The sequence below is a fragment of the Nipponia nippon genome, unplaced genomic scaffold (genome assembly GCF_047370975.1).
Source record: "Nipponia nippon isolate SJK-2023a ecotype South Korea unplaced genomic scaffold, ASM4737097v1 scaffold_7, whole genome shotgun sequence".
In the NCBI taxonomy this organism is placed as follows: domain Eukaryota; kingdom Metazoa; phylum Chordata; class Aves; order Pelecaniformes; family Threskiornithidae; genus Nipponia; species Nipponia nippon.
The window spans coordinates 3,251,292-3,273,104 of NW_028262391.1; the positions used below are offsets into that span (position 1 = coordinate 3,251,292).

Consider the following 21,813-nt stretch of genomic DNA (forward strand, 5'->3'; position numbering starts at 1 on the left):
CGTAAAAGCCCGTTTGCGTGTTTCAAATTGTTCATATTTATTTGGAGACCTCAGAAGGACATCTTAATCTTATAGTGTTATTATTTCAAATAGAAAAAGAGATTTTTAACGTTATTTGGAGAAAGTCCTTTAGCTTACAGACTGAAAAAAAAGCAGAACTGCTGCAACAGATATTTTGACAAGAAGTTTCAATGAAAAATAACAGAACCTCTGCAGGGAATTTCCCATTAATCTAATTTATTTGGGAGCACATTTTCACAATAATAATTAAATTACCTAATGTTCGCTTACATTAAAAAGCGATCATCTGTAACAGTTCATTACTAGAAAAAAAGGGGAAAAAAGGCCAATATTTTAAACTAACACCACAGGAAAAAACCAACAACTTACAAACATCAAAGGAACGCCATGATGTTTGACAGCTTCTTTTGAATTCAGCTGTTTCATCTCTTAGGGAAGTTGGCAACAGAAATTCCAGCATTTTCTGTGCAGTGGTGTCTTTAAAGCTGCAACGTGTTTATTTGTTAGACCTCTATTCATCTGGTTTTCAGGGCGCTTCAATAACCAAAATATCCAGTAACTAAAATCTTGTGACATAGGAATCCATGTTTAGTGCAGACATTGAAAACAACAGCTACATTTTCCTGGGGAGCATTATATTCAGGTGGTTCATCCATGCCTTGCAAGGCTTCAGTGGGTGGAGAATACCACGTATAACCAACTGAGATACCATTGAGCAAAATGCGTTTTTATCTGCTTTATTTCTCCTAGAAATGTCAGCACAGCACATTATATTGCCTGTAATTTTAATAGATAAACGAGACAATGATTCCATTGTTATTTTTTTCTCAAAATGGTAGAATACACTTTCTTAAAAAGGTCTGCAAACATATTTACAAAAGTGTGAAAGCAATAAATGCAGGCTTTTTATATTTTTACTGAACTTCCAAAGACTGACTGATATCCTAATTTTATTGGAAATCTGGTCCAAGGATGATACAAGAAATTAAACATCACACGCAGTTTTGCTTTCTTGTAGGCTACCATGGAAAACAAATAAAACAGATAAATATTTTAAAAAGAACAGACTTATATTCCATGAAGCATAATGAAGATATTCCAAAACCATTTCCTGTATTTTTATTTTGTTTCAGCTTTAAAACAGCTCTTGGTCTTTCTTAATGTTGTGTTAAAATGTGGGACACCATCTTACTTTTGGAAAGCCAGCTGCTGTAATTTGATGAGAAAGTAGCCACTAAAATATCATTCACAGTATCTGCATCACAGGAGTGGACTTGTTTTGTTCAAACAGGAGTGATAAAATTTGTGTTGTTGCCTTCATCTTTCACATTTTAAATACTGTTGGCTGACAGAAATAAAGTGTAGTGTCATGCTTGGTTTACCTAAATCATTTATTTTGTAACTAATAAAAGTAAACAAGTACCAGATACTGTATATATAGAGATATATAGATATATGGCCACAAATAAACTATAGTAGAAAGTTATTTTGGTTTTGATAAAGTTAAGAAAAGCACATAAAATCATATTTCATGAATATCTTGTTTTATGGCCATCAATATTTTTGTATTTTTTCATTTTGTTTCATCAACATAGCAAAATACAATCTTCCTATTAAACAATAATTATCAGATGGCAGACAATTCTTTTTATTGGTTTACATTGGCAGGTCACAGTCTAAAAGCACAACCACATCAGGCAGAAATTGCACACAGACCGCCCTGGATTTTGAAGACTATTTTTATGCTTCTACCGAAAGAGCTTAATTTAAAACTGGGGACTGTAACACACGCTAATTAAATATATAGATTTCTTTTTTTTTTTTTTTTTAATAGCTAAATAAAATGACTGAAATTGCAGTACTTTATTTCGCTTTCAGCTGCAGTTTTAACGTTTGTGCTTGATGTTAGCGAACACGCTTTGAACTTCCTAGCAATCGTTTATGAAAGTTCAATCACCCAAATAAAACCCACGTGATTTTTTTCCTGTCACGGAACACTGCAGATTTATTTCAATTAGGCCTGTTCCTTGGCTTTTTTTTTTTTGGTGTCGATATTTGCATTTTTAACTTACTCCTGAAGACTAGGGGAGATTTGCGTGTGGCACTATGACATCACACAGTCACAATGTCAGTATTTCTGTAAGAAATGGTTGCAGGTGGGACTGGCCCATAAATATGCAGTTGTATTAGTTGTAGAAGGCATGTTCATGTCTTCAAAAACCAGACTGGTCTTAAGATATTACTCTTTATTTGAGACAGTTACCATTACTTCATTAAAAAATGACAAAACAGCAATAAACATTTTAGCTCTTTAATGAGCAAAGATCAGGTCTCTTAGCATTGGAATAGTATTCGTTATCCAGATTATCTTTATTTCACTCAGTGACCAGTAATATGGCCAAGAAGTACAAAGTAATTTTCCATCAAGTAGTATACAATTTTTGTGTGTAATAAGCTTTCATTCTTGAAAAAGAGTAACTGAAAAGAAATGTTTCTGTTACTGCAGTTAGTTTGTCAGAGAAAGTTCTTCGCATTATCTTACAAACTATCAAAATTGCTAGTAATTTGAAAAAATGTAAAAAAAAATCACATAACTTTAGTCTAATAGAAATATAGTACAGGTAAGAGAGAAAGTATTTATCAGGGATGTGCTCTTAAGTCCATCTCAATTATTTCCTTTATATAAATGTACATCTGATTACATATACAAACATTTTGAAAGGACTGTGGTATATAATTACTGGAAAGCAACAGGGGAATGAAAAATTTCTTGTGATTTTAGAACATTCATTTCAAATCACACAAACATATGTAGTATTCAAATTTTTAAATTTCCATTTGTTGGCTCTCTCCCCATTCTTACATACCCTCTTTTTCTACGCTGTTGCCATCTGGTCTAAAGAATTCATTTGAATGGCAAAGCTAATGTATAGCAAAAAGGGAATTGACTTTATCTTAAAGCATTATAAGTAAACTTTGTAACATGCAACATGAGTTTGAACAATAAAACGAAAGGTGTAATCAGAGCGGTAATATTGGGGCGTTTTTATATTGCAAAATATCATTGCAATTAAATTTTTGGACACACTTTACCTTACCAATTTGAACTAAATATGTTGTAACTAAATCACAGCAAATTATAAATCCTTCATCAAAGGAGATTCCATTAAAGTTATAGTTATGTTAAAGTTAGAAATTATTTAGGTGGAAAGGAAAAAGAGCATTGATAATACAGATTTTTTGTCTGGGATTCATATCAGCGAGGGTTCACCACTGTGTACCTAGAATGCCATAAGAACCTTTAAGAACTGTTGCAATTCCTTCTGTTTCTGAAGCTACCGTGAAATATTTTACTGTACTTACTTTTGCCCCTTTAAAAAACTTCTTTAGGTTGTGCCAATTGATGGAGAAAGCTTCTATTAAAAACTCCAATGGGATGAGAAGAATTTTAATTACGGCTTAATCAGCAGCACAGCCACCAAGCATATAAATTATCATGCACATCGTGCTAAAAATATCCAGTTTCCTTTATTCCCACAACTTTTATACTGACAGCACTTATGTGATAATGTTGTACCTGCCAGGCTGTAAAAATTCCTTGACTGGCAGATTTCAGCAGGGGCCCCTTTCTAAGGCCTTAACAGCATTGGTGCTTTGTGTACTTATTCAAATATGTAAATATGGTCTACACAAGAAAACAGGTCCAAATAAAAATTGGTGAAAATTATCTGACATTCCATTAGTGTGTCCCTTGTGCATATTTATAGGTTTTTAAAATTTTCAGTCATAGTTCTTTCCTGTTTGTGTTGCACATGCCTAATTCCATTATGTAACTTAAATCTTCAAAAAATTAATACTTGAATGTGAATGAAAAAGTATCATTCAGGACAACTGCTTCAAGCAATTGCAAACAGTTGGGTTTTTTGTTTTCTCTTTTGTTTGTTTTGTTTGTTTGTTTCTTAAGTTCATTTGATATATGTACAATTCATTTTTTTCAAAACCCCAAAAGTTCTTGATATGTATATTCACATAATATTCCTCGATATTTAAATAGCAAGAGTCTTGTAGGTTGAAAGCCAAGTAATCTTCAGTAATATCACCTACTGTAATCCATCAAAAAATAAAGTTTGTTTCGTCTTGTCTGGCTATACCCTGGTTGTTGAGTGTGAATGGGGGTGGGGATGAGGATGGGGCAGAGTATTGTTCTGTCCTCCGGTAAATGTGTTGAATGTGTGTAGGGGCTGAATCCCTGGTATAGTGTTGGGGATCATTGTGATGGTGTTGGGTGTCATTAAGGGAATATCATCAGGAGACCTTCTCATAGCTAGCGTGTAGTCTGGGGGGCAGGCGGTCCTAAGAACCACCTCATGTGGATGGATGGACTCACATTCATGATCCAAGTCAGTGTGCTTCATTTGGAGGGACATTATCTCCTCTTCTTGTGCATGGGTAAGATCATTGGTAGTAGTACGTTGTGGGCTACATCTCCTATGAACATCATGTCTCCGCTTGTCTTTTTTGTAGTACAATGCTGCAAAGGCCAAAATGTTCAGGAACAGCAAAGATGCACCAACTGCAATAGTAACGCTCAATTCTGTTGAATAGTCCCTCTGATCCACTGAAAACGGGCTTGGTTGTTGTTTGGGATCGTCTTGTTTGGCTGTAGGAAAGGCTGAAGTAACGGAAACAGAATTTTTCCTTGTTGGTCTGAAAGTATTATCAGTTGATGGCACTTTAGTTGTGGTAGAGGTATACTGTGAAATGTCGTTAAGATTGTGCAGATGAGGTACCAGTTCCAACCAAAGGTTCACTTTATTGGCCCTATAATGTTCTTTAACTCGTGGTTTTAATCCAATGTGAAGATACAGTTGGTCTTTCTGAGAATATCTGGTCCATGCTACTTCTTCAAAACGATTTGGTTTTGTATGGATGAATTTTGTATCTTGCGGCACTGGTTGATTTGGGTCACTAAAAAAAAAATAATCTCCAATGTTACAAAGTATTTCAAAAGGAATTATAAAATTAACATAATTAAGATTTTATACTTAATGTTTAAGTCTGCCATTGGACAGAGCAGAATGCTATTTCCTAAAATTAGAGGCCTTAATAATCTTGATTAGAAACAGCATTATGCAAACGAACCCTTCTTTTACACAGACTTCAGTGACTTCCCCAGCTCCCCAAAATGCTAGTATCTCTCACACTGAAACCTTTTGCTGCTGTGGACAGATTGCCAGCAATGTGGTAACGCGGGCAAATGCCTATGAGAGACTCGTGTCAGAGGACGTTAAGCTTTGCTTTTCGTTTTTAGTAAGAGAAAGCTCATAAAGCTCAGCATTTCAGTTCGTAGGCAGTATCTGTGGCCTTCCAGAGGTGCAAGACCATGGCAGGGCATAACTCAGTATAACACATAGTGACTTAGAGTCCAACGGCCGAAGGTAGAAAAGTGTTTTGAACTACCAGTGAAAGTCAGATTAATGAAAATGACAAAACTTTTCAAGTTTAAAGTTACACATTTTATGGTCAGAAATGTCAATTTAAAAAAAATACATTATTAAAATAAGCTGTATTATATTTGATGCAATATTTATGTAATTTTCTCGCATAGGATGAAAATATTATCAGTGCTGGGGTAAAGTCAGTTACTGATGCAACCATTTTTAACTATACACATATGTTAAATGCTTAGTTTTGCACCCATCTGGAGATCCCTTAATTATTTTTGTGTAGAAAGTATTTTTTTAATTTCTTCACGCAGAATGTTCACAAAGATATTTTTTCCCTCTTTTTGCTAGAATGTGTAAGTGAGCTGAGGGACATTACCATAAGCATAAACAACCAACCCAATTCTTAATCTCTTATTCATCCTACAAGTACAGAGGCATTCCCAAGGGAGCTAACCAAGGGAAAGCACTGCATCATTACATCCTGAGTTTGTATACAGGACTATTCACTATCTGGTACTCACCCAGTCTTTGCAAAGTTTGTCCAGTACGTCATCACTACCGCACTTAGCATGACATCATTCTTGGAGAAATTACAAGGAAATAATTCAGTAGGACCAATCATGGGGATTCCTAGTACGTAAGGAACCTCATCTCCATGGGCTGCATCTGCCCACGCAGGTACCTGATCTGTCTGGCAATGATGGTAGAAGGCATAGAAATATGTAGGCGATCCAAAATTTGAGTGAAGATCTGCTGTAGCCACTGCTGGTGCAACCCACTGGTGATCAGTAAACAAAGCCAGCAGTGTTTTCCTTCTGGTCTCAGGATTGTGTCGATCTGCCCAGTCCGTGTACATAAATTTAATCGTTTCCCTCAATATATCTTTGCCTTCAGGGTATCCGTATAAGTTATCAACAAAATTAGAAACTGCAAAGTCAAAATCACTAGCTGATATGCCATCTTCACTATCCACAATATTTTCAACAAATTTTAACCCTTCCCCTTGGTTAACTCCCAACATGATGTCATAATTGAGGAATTCTCCTTGTTCCATCAATATCTGAGGATCATCTGGTATCACGTCGCCATCAATTACTGGTCCAAAGGCTATATGGTATCTTGCTGGTTGAATGTCCTGGTCGACAAGTTCTCTATAAGGCTTCTTCTGTAGACATTCTACCAATTCTACAGTGTCTGACATGTTGCAACCGACTTTTGTAGCCAACATCCTGGCGTATTTTGCAGGCTGAAAACTCACTGCCCAGCTGGAGAGAGCTGTTCCGCTTTGAGCTATTGCTCTTTGAAAAAGTCCTGTGGGGAGAAATATTTAAACACTACTGAAGTGACCTTGAAACAAGCTACATACTTGAAAGATTCAAAGGAGTTCTTTGAAACAATAGAAAACTTTAACGGAAGAGATACTTGAATCTTAATAGTACTTAAATGCACAAGGTGGTGAGATCTGACTCTGTCATTGTACCTACAGGTAATGTATACAAAATAAATGCAATATGCGCAGAAATTGAAGCAAATGGTTCTACCTCAATGAAGGCCAGCTGAGGAACAGATTTTCAAAAGAAACTCAGGAAGAAAAAGAAGTGGCATTACCTTCTGTAGGATAACGCTATTAGCTTGAAAGAGATTCCTAAAGTTACAGCAATTTATAGGTTGGAGGAAAAGCCAACAAGTCTCTGAAATGGATTGAATTTCTGGATATTGTTCAAGTCATCAGCAGCATGCGTGCATACAACTATCTGTTAAATAAACCTAATATACTGCTTTTTTATGTTTTGTTTGGGGTTAAACTTGGTTTGAGAGGTGCAGTGCTTTTGAATTGTCTATCACAGCAAGAGTTTGTATTCGGGAGCAATAGATGCGAAGGTACTAGGCAGCTATTAAATTTATAAGTGTCTAAGAGTCAAGATCCCTTCTTGTAAGGAGTTTTTTTAATGAAGGTTTATAGCGATCACACTTACATAAAAGAAGGAAATTATATATTTTACACTATTTAGCTTTGTAATTCAGAGATTTAAACATATGTTCAGGTATTCATTTAGGGGGGAGAGAGAGCATGATCTGGCACTGCATATAAACTTGTAGCAAATCCCAAAGACTTCGGTGCAATTAATTTGAATTTATGCTGATTTAAGTAGCATTCTGGACCAGGAATTCTACTCATAGAAATAACAAAATATGTTTAAATTGACATTTTCTTCTCCCTTCTGTAAGCATTTTTGAGCATACCACAGATGAAAGCCTCATCCCCTTGTAGTCAATGAATCAATCCAATTTTTTTGCTATTGACTTTAATGCAAGCAAAACTCCATCCTTGTTCCAATACTTCTTGTGCTCCCTTTGTGTTGGGGCCTTGCCTTTTCCCACTCCCTTTAGGGAGGGCAGTTCAGGTCCTGAAAGAGGTTTTGAGTCTGAACCTTGCACAAAATAATGCTCATCTCTAATGTCGAAAACTTAGACTTTATTTGGGTAACTGTGACCTTTCTGGGTTTTTTGCATTTTCATGGAAGTGCGTCCAGTTCATTTCAGTAGCACAACTTTGGCACTAATTACTAGAAAATATTTTATACTGGACCCTACCTCCTATAGCTTGCTGTGGGTAATACAAAATGGTCTATAGAATCGTAAGTTATGCTGATTCAAGATACATGGGTCAAAATGTCATTTTACTTATGCTGATAGGCACCTGGAATAATTCCACTGACTTTGGTGGAGTTGCTTAGGGACTGGAAGTGGCATCTGGTCTCACTCGCTTAATCTTCCTGAGAATGTATCTTTGCTCCAATGCTTGATGAATAGCTGGATACTCCCACTAAAGGAACTGGAGTTAAGGTGCTCAGTTTACCTCAGAATTTTATTCCAATAATGCAAAAGATGGCTTTTACTTTGATGAGTAACGTATTTCTATTGATAAAAAACTTCCACAGCCTCTAAATCAAGCCAGAGACATACCTTTACAGCCTCTATTGCAGTACCAGACCCTGTACACTCAGAGGTTAGTTGGAATCAGTTGCTGGCAAGAAATGTTTTACAAGCTTCTGAGGAATTTTAAATTCATTCTAGAGTGTATTAGGTCCAAATCCAAAAGTCTTAAAATCACATAAGTGTAGGGACTAAAATATGTAAACTCAAGCCTCTCCTTAAATTTATGAGAAGTCATATCCAAGATATTATTTCCTTGCAACATATGAGTAAAAAATAAGAAAGAACTTGAGCTATAAAGCAGGTAAAAATATATTTGCATGTTTACAAGGTCAGATATTGAGCTAGCATAAATCAGCTCAAAGTCAGTGGAATTACCACAGAGGATCCAGGCATTGTAATAAATGTAACTAAATGACAAAACTGAATTTTCGCAAAGATATATTTCATGATACTTCATAATGTTTCTTTTTTGCATATTGTGTAAATCTATTTTTATTGCTTTATTAAATATCTCTGAACAAGGACAGAAAGTGTAAGCCACGTATTAAGAAAATGCTGATATAAACACTATGGCTTTCTAAGTGCTACATAAACATTAAATGTTGGATTAAGTAAAAGTGGTCAAGTCCTCTGGCCATAAAGTTATCTTAGGAAATAAAACTAAACATCCCTCCTTCTGCTGAAGAATGCTTACTGAAATATTCCTCCTCTCAAACCATTTGGTGAAAAATGAACAACAGTATGAAAAATTACATTCGTTCTGTCACATAATTCCTGGCAGAAATTGGTACCACACAGGATGGAGAACAACATTTTTATCTGATAATGTGTACAATTATTATAGCTTATGGGCTTCAGACTGATGGAAAGAAGATTTAAACGTTCAATGGACCATATCGCTTTGTGACTCCGATTCAAAGTCTCGCCAAAGTGAATAATAATAATTTGCATATATTCATCTACATTTTCAGAGCACTTTCTAAAGATGGGTGCTCTTCTGCCCACTTGCAGATGGGCAGCTATTAAGAGCACCATCTTGAAATAGGCTGAATGCATCCTCTCAACTACCAAGGGATCCTTTGAAAGGGAAATGAAGGAAGCAAAGAGAGCATCTGAATTTACAGCTTATGAAAGAGACTGGTTAATAATGTGAAACAAAAGTTTTTTTGAAACTGTTAAGATATTTGAAAATATTTGAAAACTTGAAATAACTTTTCTTATTTGAAGCTGACCAATTTTTATTTTAATACTTTTTTTAATGACAGGTCTAACCATCCCCAAATGAAACATAACAGACATGGGGGTGTGGCGCATTGTTCTGTTTAATCCAAATTTCAATAAAGCATGTTTTTGCTTTCTCATAAAAGAAATGCTCAAAAATTTACTTTTACAATTAGATTTTACATACACCTCCCTAAGCCCTCTGCGGTCCCCTCCCGAATCCTTTGGTCTGCTATGTTGGCAAATTACTGCATCAGTTTCCCCGAACAAATGCTGCTTCTGGCAGGATTCTGGCATGTGTTAGAATATGACAGGGTAAAATTTGCTGGTAAGAGGCAACACATGACTGTCCAGATACTGTAAATGTGGCATTTCACATTAATGTCACGTTACGTCAAGAAGACTAAGACTAAGTTCAAGTAAGAGTTAGGGGAGGCTAAACCAGGTCTCCTCATTCAACCGTAAGCTAAATCCTCTATGACAAAAGTTATTTTTGTGAGTTCTGATGAAAAAAGATGGTGCAGTGTGACCCTCATTACAGTGTAATGAGGTAATGCTTCCATCTTGTTCTTATAGGCCAGTTTATAAATATGTCCTATTTAACTGCAGGTAGTTATGGGAAAAAAGATTCCATTAAAAATCAAATTGTGGACATAGACTAAAATTTAAACCACAGTCTATTTTCTGCTAAACTTTTCTTGTAAAAGCTATATTTTTCTCTCATTTAACATAGTGTAAAGGCCTGATCTAAAGAATCCGTCACTTCTCTTGACCTCAGTGCACTCTGCATCATGACTTTGGGTAAATGCAGCTCTTTTAATGTCAGTGGATTATTTTTTTATGACTGGCCAATTAGTCCCCCATGGATACAGTGATATAAATTAGTGGAGGGTTGTATGCACAGGGCACAGTGTGGTGTCCCTGGTAAAACTAAACAATACAGATAAAAATGTGTGAAAACAGTGAGACAAAAGTAACGTGATCAACAAGCAATAGCCATGCAAATGAGAGAAACTGTGTGGAACCGTAGTGCAAAAATCATAGGAAAAAAAATTGGGTGCCTCAAACAGCATGTTTTTAATTTCCTGCTGTCTGCTTCAACTCGAGAGAAAAGGTGTTAGTTATGGAATAGGAAAAAACATATAGAAGAAAATCCATTTGCAACTTGGATGCTTTGACAATTTTGGATCATGCATGCAAAACATTCAACCATTCTTTTATTAGATGACAGCAAGGAAAGTTCATGCACTTTCAGACAAAAGATTTCTTAACTAGGTACTTGTTTCCTTCACACGAAATAATAGTTTTAAGCATTTCAGCTGTTAGCCTGAAAAGAGAGACTGTGTCATTTTCGTTTTCTTTAAATTCTGCTCCTCATGAGAAACTAAACATGCCTTTCATGACTGCCTGAATATGGACGACCTTATCTACTGTGAGCATGACTGACTGGTTTTCCAAAAAGGACACCCTTAAGTAGGAAAGAAAAGAGACAAAAATGATGCACCCAGAAAATGCTGTTCAGAAGTCTGCTATAAAGTGTTTCTACAAAGCTCCATAAGAAAAAGAAGAAAGTGACCCAAAATTCAAACATGCACAGAAGAGGTGAGGGAGAAGGCAGTTTGTACAGCCTTTAAAAAGTTTGCTTAATATTGAGCTGAACTCAGCAGTTCATAGGAACAAAGAGAATATACAGAGCATCACATAGTACTAATGGCGGTGGCATGCAGACACCAAAATTGTCAAAATTTGCAACCTGCATAATACCTTTGGTTGAATTGCTCCAACGGTTACCTTCAGAATAATGGGATAAAGTCAACAGATTGACGCATGAACCGCCTGCACCAGATCCAAAAACAGTTATTCTTAATGGGTCACCACCAAAGAACCCAATGTTTTCACTAGTCCATCGCAAAGCTTGAATAAGATCAAGGAGGCCATAGTTTCCTTTTGCTGCTTGGTCCCCAGTGCTCAAAAATCCTGTGAACATAAACGAAAAAAGAAAGGGTTAGCAAGTGCTCTTCTGAGTAATCCTGTTGCAATCTTCTAAGTAAGATTTCAAAAGTAGATGCTGTGCAACGACATAATTTTCCATATTCACTGGACAACAATTTGCAATTTTGCACTCTTCCTGAAACAAATTATTTGGTATCCACTCTTTTGGGCATGCTATATTAATGTAGGGAAGATGACGATACATCCCAGGCAAAATACTCGTCTAAGTCTTAACAGGTCACAAAGACACTGTTGATTGTACTACGTTTAAGAGTAAAGGTTTAGCAAACAGATGTGTTGCAGTCATTTTGTAAGTGATTTGGTCAACTGTGTATTGCACTGCTGTACTTAGACGCAGCCATGAACTTTGCGCATGCCTGACAGGCAATGGTTACGCTTCTCTGTAGACTGCGTTTGGTTATGTCCCGGCAACGCACTCTCCTTTCCTTTTTTCTCCCCCCAAAAATGCAGCTTATGTCACAGGACAAGCCGGGTTGAACAATGTGAGCAGCTCTCAACTCCCTGAGCTCTGTCCCATAGTCATTAACCTGAGTTAATTGAATCTACATTAAATGGATAAAGACAATTTAAGCTGTTTCCATGACCCCTTAACATCAAAAAGATAAGAGCTCAGGGGTAATCCAGAGAGCACAAGAATTGCTCCCTTTTATTCACACTGGAAGAAAAACGGCGGAAAGTGTCAGGTGCAGGAACGACTGTTTTACACTTTACCCCCAGCAGTACCCCCCTATTTAGTATTGCTGTTACTCTTGTCATTAGAGCCTACTGACTCTAAAAGGCCGGCACTAAAAACTTTGAAGCAAGTCTCTGTTGATAAAAGACATTGCTTTGCTTTTGGATCCCATTTGTTGACATTTGCAATTTTCTCAGCTTAATAAACAAATGTCTAAATAATACCAGCATTATGAAGTAGCCCAGCACCTCCATTTGCATATCAAACTGATTTAACGCTCACTAAATTGACAGTGTAACTGTTTTTCAGTGCATGCTTTGTAGAGAAATGCAACCATTACAACAATTATTTCCACATTAATTAGATATTAGTGGGTCTTCTAGTCTCGTCAAAGTTCCACTGATTTAACTCTCTTGAGTGCAGACAGCCTACTCAAAAGAAGTTTACAGCAGTTTTTCAGACAAATGGCTCTCAAAGGAGTCCTACTGTTTCATTATGACAATAAAAGCAGCTTTTGAGACATTTCTAAGAAGACACGTGTGCATATACATATATAAAGCAAGGATTTAACAAGAATACAGGTAGGTGCATGCATGTACCTGTATTCCTGTATATAATGAACATACCATTTGTTACTTTATTATTATTCTGATTTGACTTCAGATGGCAAGCTTACATTTGCTATTCTGTCATATGTGTAGACATTTATACTAACAGGCCTTCTTTGCTGTAAACTGCACTGGAAGCTAATTGGCCTCGCTGCCTCCGTAGTTGAGCTATGCTCCCATCAGGGCGAGCAGCTTTGTTTGTGTAGGTCAGTCCTGGGTTTTGTTACCATGGCGAGGGAACAGGAGAGTGGCATAAGGTGCCAGGCCAGCAATTCTCCCACTTCCAGACCTAATGTACCAAGTCTAATGGGCATGCTTCATTCACTGTAGCCATAGTAAATTGTTACTCTGTTACTAGACTTTAAAATAACGACTATTCTACAACTAAAACCTGCCACATTTACTACTTAACTGCATAAAAAAGCAAAGTAGCATCACTACCATAGAAAAAAATACCACCTTGATATTCAGGGAAAGCCCAGAAAGGAAGTCATAAATATAATTAATTCATTCTCATTTTATTATTACAGCTCAGTACTGAGTTGAGATGAGCATGATGTTATTTTACTCTGCTTCCCTCTCTTTCATTTTCTTCCATGTAGCCAGAGGGGCTGGCGTGCCTGCCTACGTGAAAGGATGGCCCCAGTAAAATCCTTCCTGCACAGCAGCTTTCATTCCTGTCTTCACGCTCCAGTAAAATGTTGTCCCCTGTAAACAGTTTTTAAGGACACAGAGAGATGATGTTTTTGAGTCTATGATAGCAAATCTAATGAAAGCTTCCTAACCAGTCTCGCTGCCTTTGTCAGCCTGCTTGGAGCTGAGGGTTGGTACCAGTGACTGTAACAAAATTAAAATGTAGGAATTTATGGGAACTACAGGATCCTGTGGCTGCACGTGCTGGGAAAGTCTTCCCCTTTCTTTGTGTACATATATGTCTGTAGAAAATCAGTGGCAAATCAGTTCATCGTATTAAGTGCGTAAGTGACTGCACTGATTTAAGGAGGAACGATTGACACTGGTGGTCCTTGAAACACAGGCAGCACTGAGATGAGAGCAGGTAGAGCAGTTACCAAAACTGTGCCCTAAACAAATCCTGCTTGGCTTTTTCCCCTTTCCCTGGCTTGCAGATTCCCTGAGCCTGGGCAGGATCCGCTCGCAGCACAGCTGCAGCTTCGGTTCGAAAAGATCCCGTCGATTTCTCAAAGTGATTCCAAGGCACTTATTAGGAAAAGAGATGGTAGGGTTATAGCTGACATACTGGGACCGCCCTGAAGGAAAGCAAAGGCTAACACTCAACCTTTCTGAAAAAGTTGTTTTCCATACTCTGCATAATATGCAGCAAAGTGGGAAGCAAGTAAGTCTTTGCCTGGAAAAGCAACAGATGAAAATTATAGGTAAAGGTTTAGGGCAATCCCCTGCTGTTACATGAGTTCATATCAAGCCCCGAAGCTTGATGGGGAAATAGGAAACCCTTGGGAAACTATAAATATACTAGTTCTAAAGAATCTTTGCGAGAAGGATCTTAAAAAGAGAGCAAAAGAGGAAATGTCTCCTGTTGCTAAAAGTAACATCAGGAACCTTACATTCAGTTCAGGAAATGTGCCAGAAGGGGGAGCTTTCAGTTTATTTAAAAAAAAAAAAAAAAGGCAAAAGGAAAAAAAAGGAAGTATTGGTAATATTCTCCTCATTCATCTATATTAGACAAATTATGACTTGTGTCCAGAGCAACAGCTCCGATGCAAAAGAAATATCTCACGCCTCCTCAGCAAGAATCACGTTGGCTGACTTCCACATCTACACAAGATGGATGATTATTGATGTTGACTTTCATGACATGAAACATTTCTATCTCATTTTTCAGAACCATAAGAAGCCTGTTAATATCGCCACCTGTTCAGGCCTTTTTTCTTGTATGCAGTAGTATCAGCAGGGCTTAGAAGCATTCAAAATGTCATGAAATCAGAGATAGGACTGATAAAACAGATGAGGTTTTTCTTCCCAGTTTTGTTGTTTTGTTTTGTTTTGTTTTTTCCCTAGTGAGGAGTGCCTCAATACAGATAAACTCATCTAACTAAACACCCATAGAGAGATGCTTTAACACACAGCATCGTACCCAGTCTGTAGGTCTGTGGGTACAAGTACTTACTCTTATTTATCACTTGGATAAAAAAGAGATTGCAATAATATCTTTTGTCTTTATCCCAAGAGGAGCTTTCAGAACGTAATTAATATAGATACCATACATTTCCATGCATTTCTGTGACACCATCATTATGCTAACTAGATATTAAGCTAGCAATTTTGAGTCAGAGAGGTGAACCTGCTCTTGGTGAAAAGGGCTTCTGTGTCTGACAGCTTGTCTGGTTTTTAAACTGTATCAGCTAGTCTATTAAAATATATTATCCCTTTCTGCAAATGCTGTCTTATTATTATCCTTGGATTGTCATCTCACCAAGAACGCTGCTATCATGTGCTACCACCTTTTGCTCTTGTAAAAAAAGTGAAGTAAATTATTCCTTATTTTAGTTATTCCAGGAAGACATTTGCAAAAAAACTTATTTTGGCATTATTCTCTGACAAGGTCAGATTGAGCTAATTTTGTTCCATAATTAAGTCCTTCTACTGGAAATATTCCAATCATCAGCTGAACAATTGCTATTTTATATTCTGAATGGAGAGGTTATCTCTTCTTTTATCTCTTCCAAAGGAGCAGACTCTAATAGAATTATGGAAGTGAGGATGTGGTCTTTTGTGAGTTTAAGAAAGAGATTTATTAAGCTCATTTGGACCATTTCTCTGTTACATGTCCGTTAGACAAATAGGCAGTGTGCGCCACGACCAGGCCCCGTATTTTGTGTTAAGATAAATTTTAATGGTTTATAGGCTTATCTGCCTGGGTAATGATTTCTGCTTGCCATTCAGATAAATCTTTTTCTAATATGATGCCAGCATTTTTGAAGAGTAAATAAAATAATAGAGTTGGGAAAGTTACAATGTTTTGTTGAAAACCTGAGAAGATTGAATTATTTTAAGCTCTGGCCTGATTTGAACAATCCAATTAATGCAGAGGGGAAGGACAAGACAGAATTTTTCCTAATGTAAGGGACTGCTACCACCCGCTGATGCAGTAAAAGACTAGGTGCGGGCTGGGGGATACGTAACAGAGAACCAAACCTTCCCTCTGATGAGTTCTGCCCATCTAAGTGTTTCATAACCCAGCGAGCGTCATGACTGGAGTAAAGTAAGGGGAAGAATGTCTTGCTGGACAAAAAAAATATCCACCTGTGAGAAAATACACAGTAACAAATGCTACTCTAAAAATAAAACAGAAGAGCTTATGAAAACTGGTCTGACATGCTTAGAGGGGTTTTTCAAAGAGTGGTGTTACTGAAAGCAGAAACACTTACGATTTTAATATTACCCACCTGTTTGGGCATGTGTTACAATAATTTAGCTACGTTTCCAGTGACAATTCCCTATGCAGTCAAATGTCATCTTTTATTTTGTTAAAAGCAAATGTTAAATGGTACAAGTGTAAATGCATCAATGCATAGTGGAAGAATACAGGGCATATTTTGAGGGAAGAATATATATTCCCTCTGGATTGCAAGTTTCTTGGCTACGACACCTTCTATTAATATTGAAGAGTAATTGCCATCTACAGAAAATTTCAGTTGCCCTTTAAACTATACCTACTCAGTTAGAACTGTGAGCAAGATAAGCAAATTTTAAGCAATATGGTTAAACTTAAAGAGCACATTTGTTTTCATCTTAGACTTCTCTCTTGAATTCGCATCAGCTAACTAATCTGAATGAATTACGTGGGCAGCAGCGCTGTGAACATTAATGCGTATGTGATATTCATGAAGCAGAGATACTGCTTCTCGCTTTGCTGACCAGCACATCCTAATATTAATAGTATATGTTAGTAATGGATAAGGGGTAAGGTGAATAAAAGGATTAGGAACTCCCATAAAGAAGATGTAGGAGAATATAAACTATTCAGTGCAAGAAAAATATTCCTTCATAGACATCCGCAATATACCTCTGCTCGAGAATCAGATAAGCAAGTCTTCTGAAATGCTGCTCAATCAGGAGTTTTGTATCAAATTCACTTAATACACAAAAAAGTAATTGCAACATTAGCAAAGTACTCGTCTGTTTCTGCAGCCTTCTGCCACATACATATTAGTAGTGAGATTAATGATTTCAGAAGTGCAAGATGTGCCACGAGATGTGCAGAGTATCATGCTACATTTTTATGCACTCTTTCCTAGCTGTTTAAGATACGTGAGACACTGCATGTATATAGAGATTTTATTTTAATTTTATGTATAAAAGATAAATTAATATGTCAGAATTTTTGCAGGTGGACACACTGTACTTTTAAACAATTAGGAGATAAACGTTCTGTTGCAAAATACTTGTTAACAGATGTACATTGCCAGGTTGGATGGGGCTCTGAGCAACCTGATCTGGCTGAAGATGTCCCTGCTCATTGCAGGGGGATGGACTGGATGGCCTTGAAAGGTCCCTTCCAGCCCAAAGCGTTCTATGATTCTATACGTTATATGCATATATGCGCAAACTATTCACTTTTCAGTTAGTAAGGTTATGTGACTGGTTATATAAATGGCTTGAAAACTTACTTAGATTTTCTAGTGTCAGACCATAAACTTTATAAATTAAGGACAAGTATCTTCCATACAAATAGTCTGCACTGATTTTTTCAGCTCACAGCTCTGTTTTGGGATGTGTGAGGCTTGCATTTCTACTGTGATCAAATTGTGACTACCAAAAGAGCTGAATGTGCCATATAACACTGATCAAAGGGATGGGGGGACCAGGAAGGGTTCTGATATGAGGCCAGTTTAACTGCAAATGTTCTAGGACTGTGGAATTTTGAAATTTTTTTTTAATTTTTTTTTTAACAAAGACTCTCATAGAATGAAAATCCATCCATTCAATATGGTTGGACTATACGGCTGGCTTAAAAAGAACAGCTCAGAAACTGAAAAGTTTTTTGCGAGTAGTTGTTCCCACTCTTCACATAACCTCAGTCACTCAGTAAAAACGTAGCAAACAGCTCAACTCTTTTAACTGTCTTAATTAAGCTGTCTTACTGTAAGAACAGTACCTCAAGGTTAAGTGTATGAACAATAAACCGTACTGCGAGCAATGCAAAACAGCTGCAGTAATTCATTAATGTACCAAAGTGCTGCGTCTGTGAGGTAGAATTGCTTAAAAGTAACAACTTCACTGGCCAGTGCTATTGCCCCAGCAATTAGCCTTTGGAAATTCCCATTCATTTCACCAAAGTAAACAATTTACAGAACTGAATCAGTAAATATAAGAACTTGTAACTACATCCTTCGGCATTTTGAAAGTATACATGGAGAAAAGTGTGTGATGGTGTATAAACTTGGATGTGCTTTTTCAGCATTGCTGTTTTACTGCTAGAATTTTTAACGCTCCTCCCAGAGTACCAAATCCTTCGAATTAATATTAGTGAAGTGGCCAGAGCCTACAAAAAGGCTGGGCTTTCCTTGTGGCTTTTTGAAATAAAAGTAGTTCTCCCTTCCTTGCATTTTACTTAATTTCTTTTCCCATGAGAGGCTAAACGAACTGAACACTGCAAGTTACAGAACTCCCTTACAGCTGTTTCAGTCTGGCATCTGTCACTTGCCAGTGCTGGTGCATTACAGCAAACTTCCAGTACAGGGGCAGATTGCAAAAGACTGAAGTGTCTCCACACCAAAGCACTTTATTCCATTGTCAAAGGTGTATTGGCACGACTTCACTGGGTGCAATGCAGCCCAAAGCGGGCTAACTCTTAGTCTTTTTCCAAAATACAGGTTCTCTTTCACAGGCTATATCAAAGTCCTTTAAATGTCAAAAAAGTCTGGATGAAGCCAGATTTTTTCCTATCCTGGAAAATCATCTTCAACCATTACAGAAGGAAAGAAGATGCTTAGATTTACTGTGATATTCTTGGCAAGTATGTCATAGATGTTGAAATAGTCTGAGATTATAATTTCTAGCTTTCTCTGAAGGCTGTGAGAAGAGGGTGACTCTCTTTGCCTTTAAGGTTTCAGTGAAGAGATGATAAAATTCTTGCAAAAGCTTTAGCTCCCTTTTCTTCATGTGGTCAATGGGTACTTTCCATTTTGCCTTGTCTGTCATGTCGGGACAGTTGTGGGCAGTCTCTCAAATTCTGGGTATTCCCAATGTGTGAGGCATTCATGTATTGGTCCCTGTGACAACCCCATGCTTGTGCGTGGGGTCGTGGGATGGGGCAGGCCCACACGATGAAGCTTTACTCGTTTGTAAAGCACTGAGCTGGCCGGTTCCCCTGCCTGCGGCGCGGTGTGGTGGTGTTTCTCTCCAACTCTCCCAGCCCACGTGCCAAGCGCGAGCGGTTAGTGTGTCACCGCTCCCGCGGCGTGTGGCAGGCTTGTCAGACGTGGGGCAATGGTGAGAATACAAAAAGTCAGATGTTTGTTACAGCGCTGTCAGCTGTGGAGACAGGTTGCACAGAAGCAATTCTCTAAGCCCGTGCGGCGGAGTTGGTATCGGGGTGGGAAGCGTACGCTGATCCTGTGCTCCGCAGGCAGTTCTTGCAGCCAGCGTTTCGGCTTCAGCGCAGGGAGCGTGGATAAAAGGGGCTTCAGCTGCCCTCTGCTTGTCAGACCTCTACTCTAAGTACAACATAGCCGGTCCCAAATGATCACCCAAGAGATCAGCTCTGTAGTAGCTTATTATAGATGATCTTTACTGAAGAGTCAAATGAAAGTCCGATAACAATCTCAGAGATACTTTGAAAGAGTTATATAAGCAACAGGGCTAGTCCACTAGAAGTGATCTTTAATACTGATTTCTGGGTACACTGTAAAAGGAAGAAAGAAAAGGAGGAGGCAAGTCTAGTCTCAGAAATACAGCTGCAGAAACTAATTTTACAGGATTTTAAGTGACACGTGCTGACACATACCGGAAAGTAGAATTAAGGCTTAAGAACTGATGAATGACATTTGGCATAGGTGGACACAAAAGGCGGCAGAAGTATGTTTGATTTGATTGTCTCCTCTTCTTCTTTAAAAATACAGAAAAGAGACGGGGTTTGCTAAAGAAAAGAGCAGATATCTATGAATATTTTCAGCTTTGAAAAAATAAGGAATTCTGCTGACAGCAGAGAACATCTGCTTAAATGCCTTCCACAAGGTAAAAATCATAGCTGTTAGTACACAGCTGAGTCACGCTCTAGGGTGACACAACTTTTAATTTAAAGGAGTTTTAAGTTGCATACAAACTTTTCAGAGGAAACGAACAATGCTGTATTACCAAGTCATACAATAGCAAGGCTCTTATGAACCACCGTCTTTGAGAACTTTAACAAAAATATAAATAAAATCAATAGTCTCTAAAAGACAGCATTGGCAAATCTTATTATAGGATAAAGTGTGGAATGATAAAAATCAAATACATACTGATCCTTTCAAATATACTCAGCTAAAGCCCAAATGATAAGGAAGGACTACATGAGAGAACAGAAAAGTCCATAGCCAAAGCCATCACTTGACTTCCCTACTTGGCAGAAGAAAGCGATGCCCTGAGGGAGAGATTCTTGTCTTCCCCAGGACTGAGTGCAGAGCTGTGCCAGTCCTGCTTACTTCAAGTAGTGCAATATGCAAAATTAAGTAGCCCACAGCACATTGCCTCAAATAGCTGTCCTTTACTATGGTCTTTCAGCGTCCCCATTGTCAGTAGCGAGATCAGGAACAAGGCACTAAGATATGCCACTCTTTCATGCAATATGCCATAACTTTTAACTCCAGATGATACAATTAAAGGCAGCAGCTACAAACCTGGAAAACATGTTATAGTGGAGAGTTAACAAATATCAATGTTTTTAATGTGCAAGGCTTTAAAAATCAAAATTGACCCCATAAAAAAGTCTGCTTTCCATTTTCCTTCAAGATTTGCGCAAAATGAGTTCATTATCTCAAGATTGCCCAGATGGTACTTGAAGACCTTTCTACTCAATATATTTAAGATTTTTTTGCTATATAATGACCTGTGTAATATGTGCAGCTACTTCGAACTACATGTAGTTCAGATTCAGCTTTCAAAAGCATCTTTTACGTAGTACATTTTAATTGATTGGTACATGCCAGAGAACGCTTTTTCTAACTTAGGCCTGGAAATCATCTTTGCTTTATAATGGTCACTCTGGTTGTATATTAGTATATGTTTTCAGTAATACCACACAGTTTTTCAGAATTTTGAATACGTATGTGGATGAGAGAAAGTATGGGTTTAATTTCACTAGAAGGGAAAACTCATATTTTAGAAATAAAAAAATCATAATTATGAGTTCCATTGAGAGGGACAGAACAATAATTTTTGATACTTCTTCACAGTGTTGAGATTTGCCATGAGGGTCCAATCAATGCTAATATATATTCTATGAGCTGATGAAAGGGAAGTCAGAAATCTTCATGTAAAACTGTATATGCAAATCACTAGTTAGAAGCCTAGCAGCTATTTGAAAGTGCAATCTTTCAATCAGAACACAGAAATTATGGTGCTAATTTACTGTGAACTCAAACCTCCTTATTTGAAAATAAATAGAAAAGATTAACCATTGGACCAATTTACCAAGAACTGCATTCAGGATGGCATCACTTGCATTTTTAAATCAGAACTGGAAGCTTTCTAAATATATGTCACTGTTCAGAGAAGACTTAATTCAGGAAAGTTTTATGAACAGGATAATACAGGTGGAGGTTATACCAGATCATCACAAAAATGCCTTCTCGCTTTTGGATGTGTGAGTTAAACAACACATGAGACTTAAATAATCAAGATCTGACTTCCGTAGCCTGATCAGGGC

General features: G+C 37.4%; 1 protein-coding gene across 8 annotated transcripts in view; it reads right to left on the bottom strand.

The window, feature by feature from the left end:
- Window positions 1-742: 742 nt before the first annotated feature.
- The window catches only part of NLGN1 (neuroligin 1), a 399,023-nt gene continuing 377,952 nt past the window's right edge, over window positions 743-21,813 (bottom strand). For 5 of the 8 annotated variants that reach the window (XM_087740075.1, XM_087740080.1, XM_087740078.1 and 2 more), the window contains 3 exons: window positions 11,394-11,606; window positions 5,990-6,779; window positions 743-4,989 (listed from right to left, as the gene is read on the bottom strand). In XM_087740075.1, coding sequence (XP_087596201.1) covers window positions 4,167-4,989; window positions 5,990-6,779; window positions 11,394-11,606 — 1,826 coding nt within the window. In that variant the 3' untranslated portion in view covers window positions 743-4,166. The remainder of the gene's footprint in view (window positions 4,990-5,989; window positions 6,780-11,393; window positions 11,607-21,813) is intronic. The other 3 variants (XM_087740081.1, XM_087740079.1, XM_087740077.1) reach the window with 1 other exon arrangement.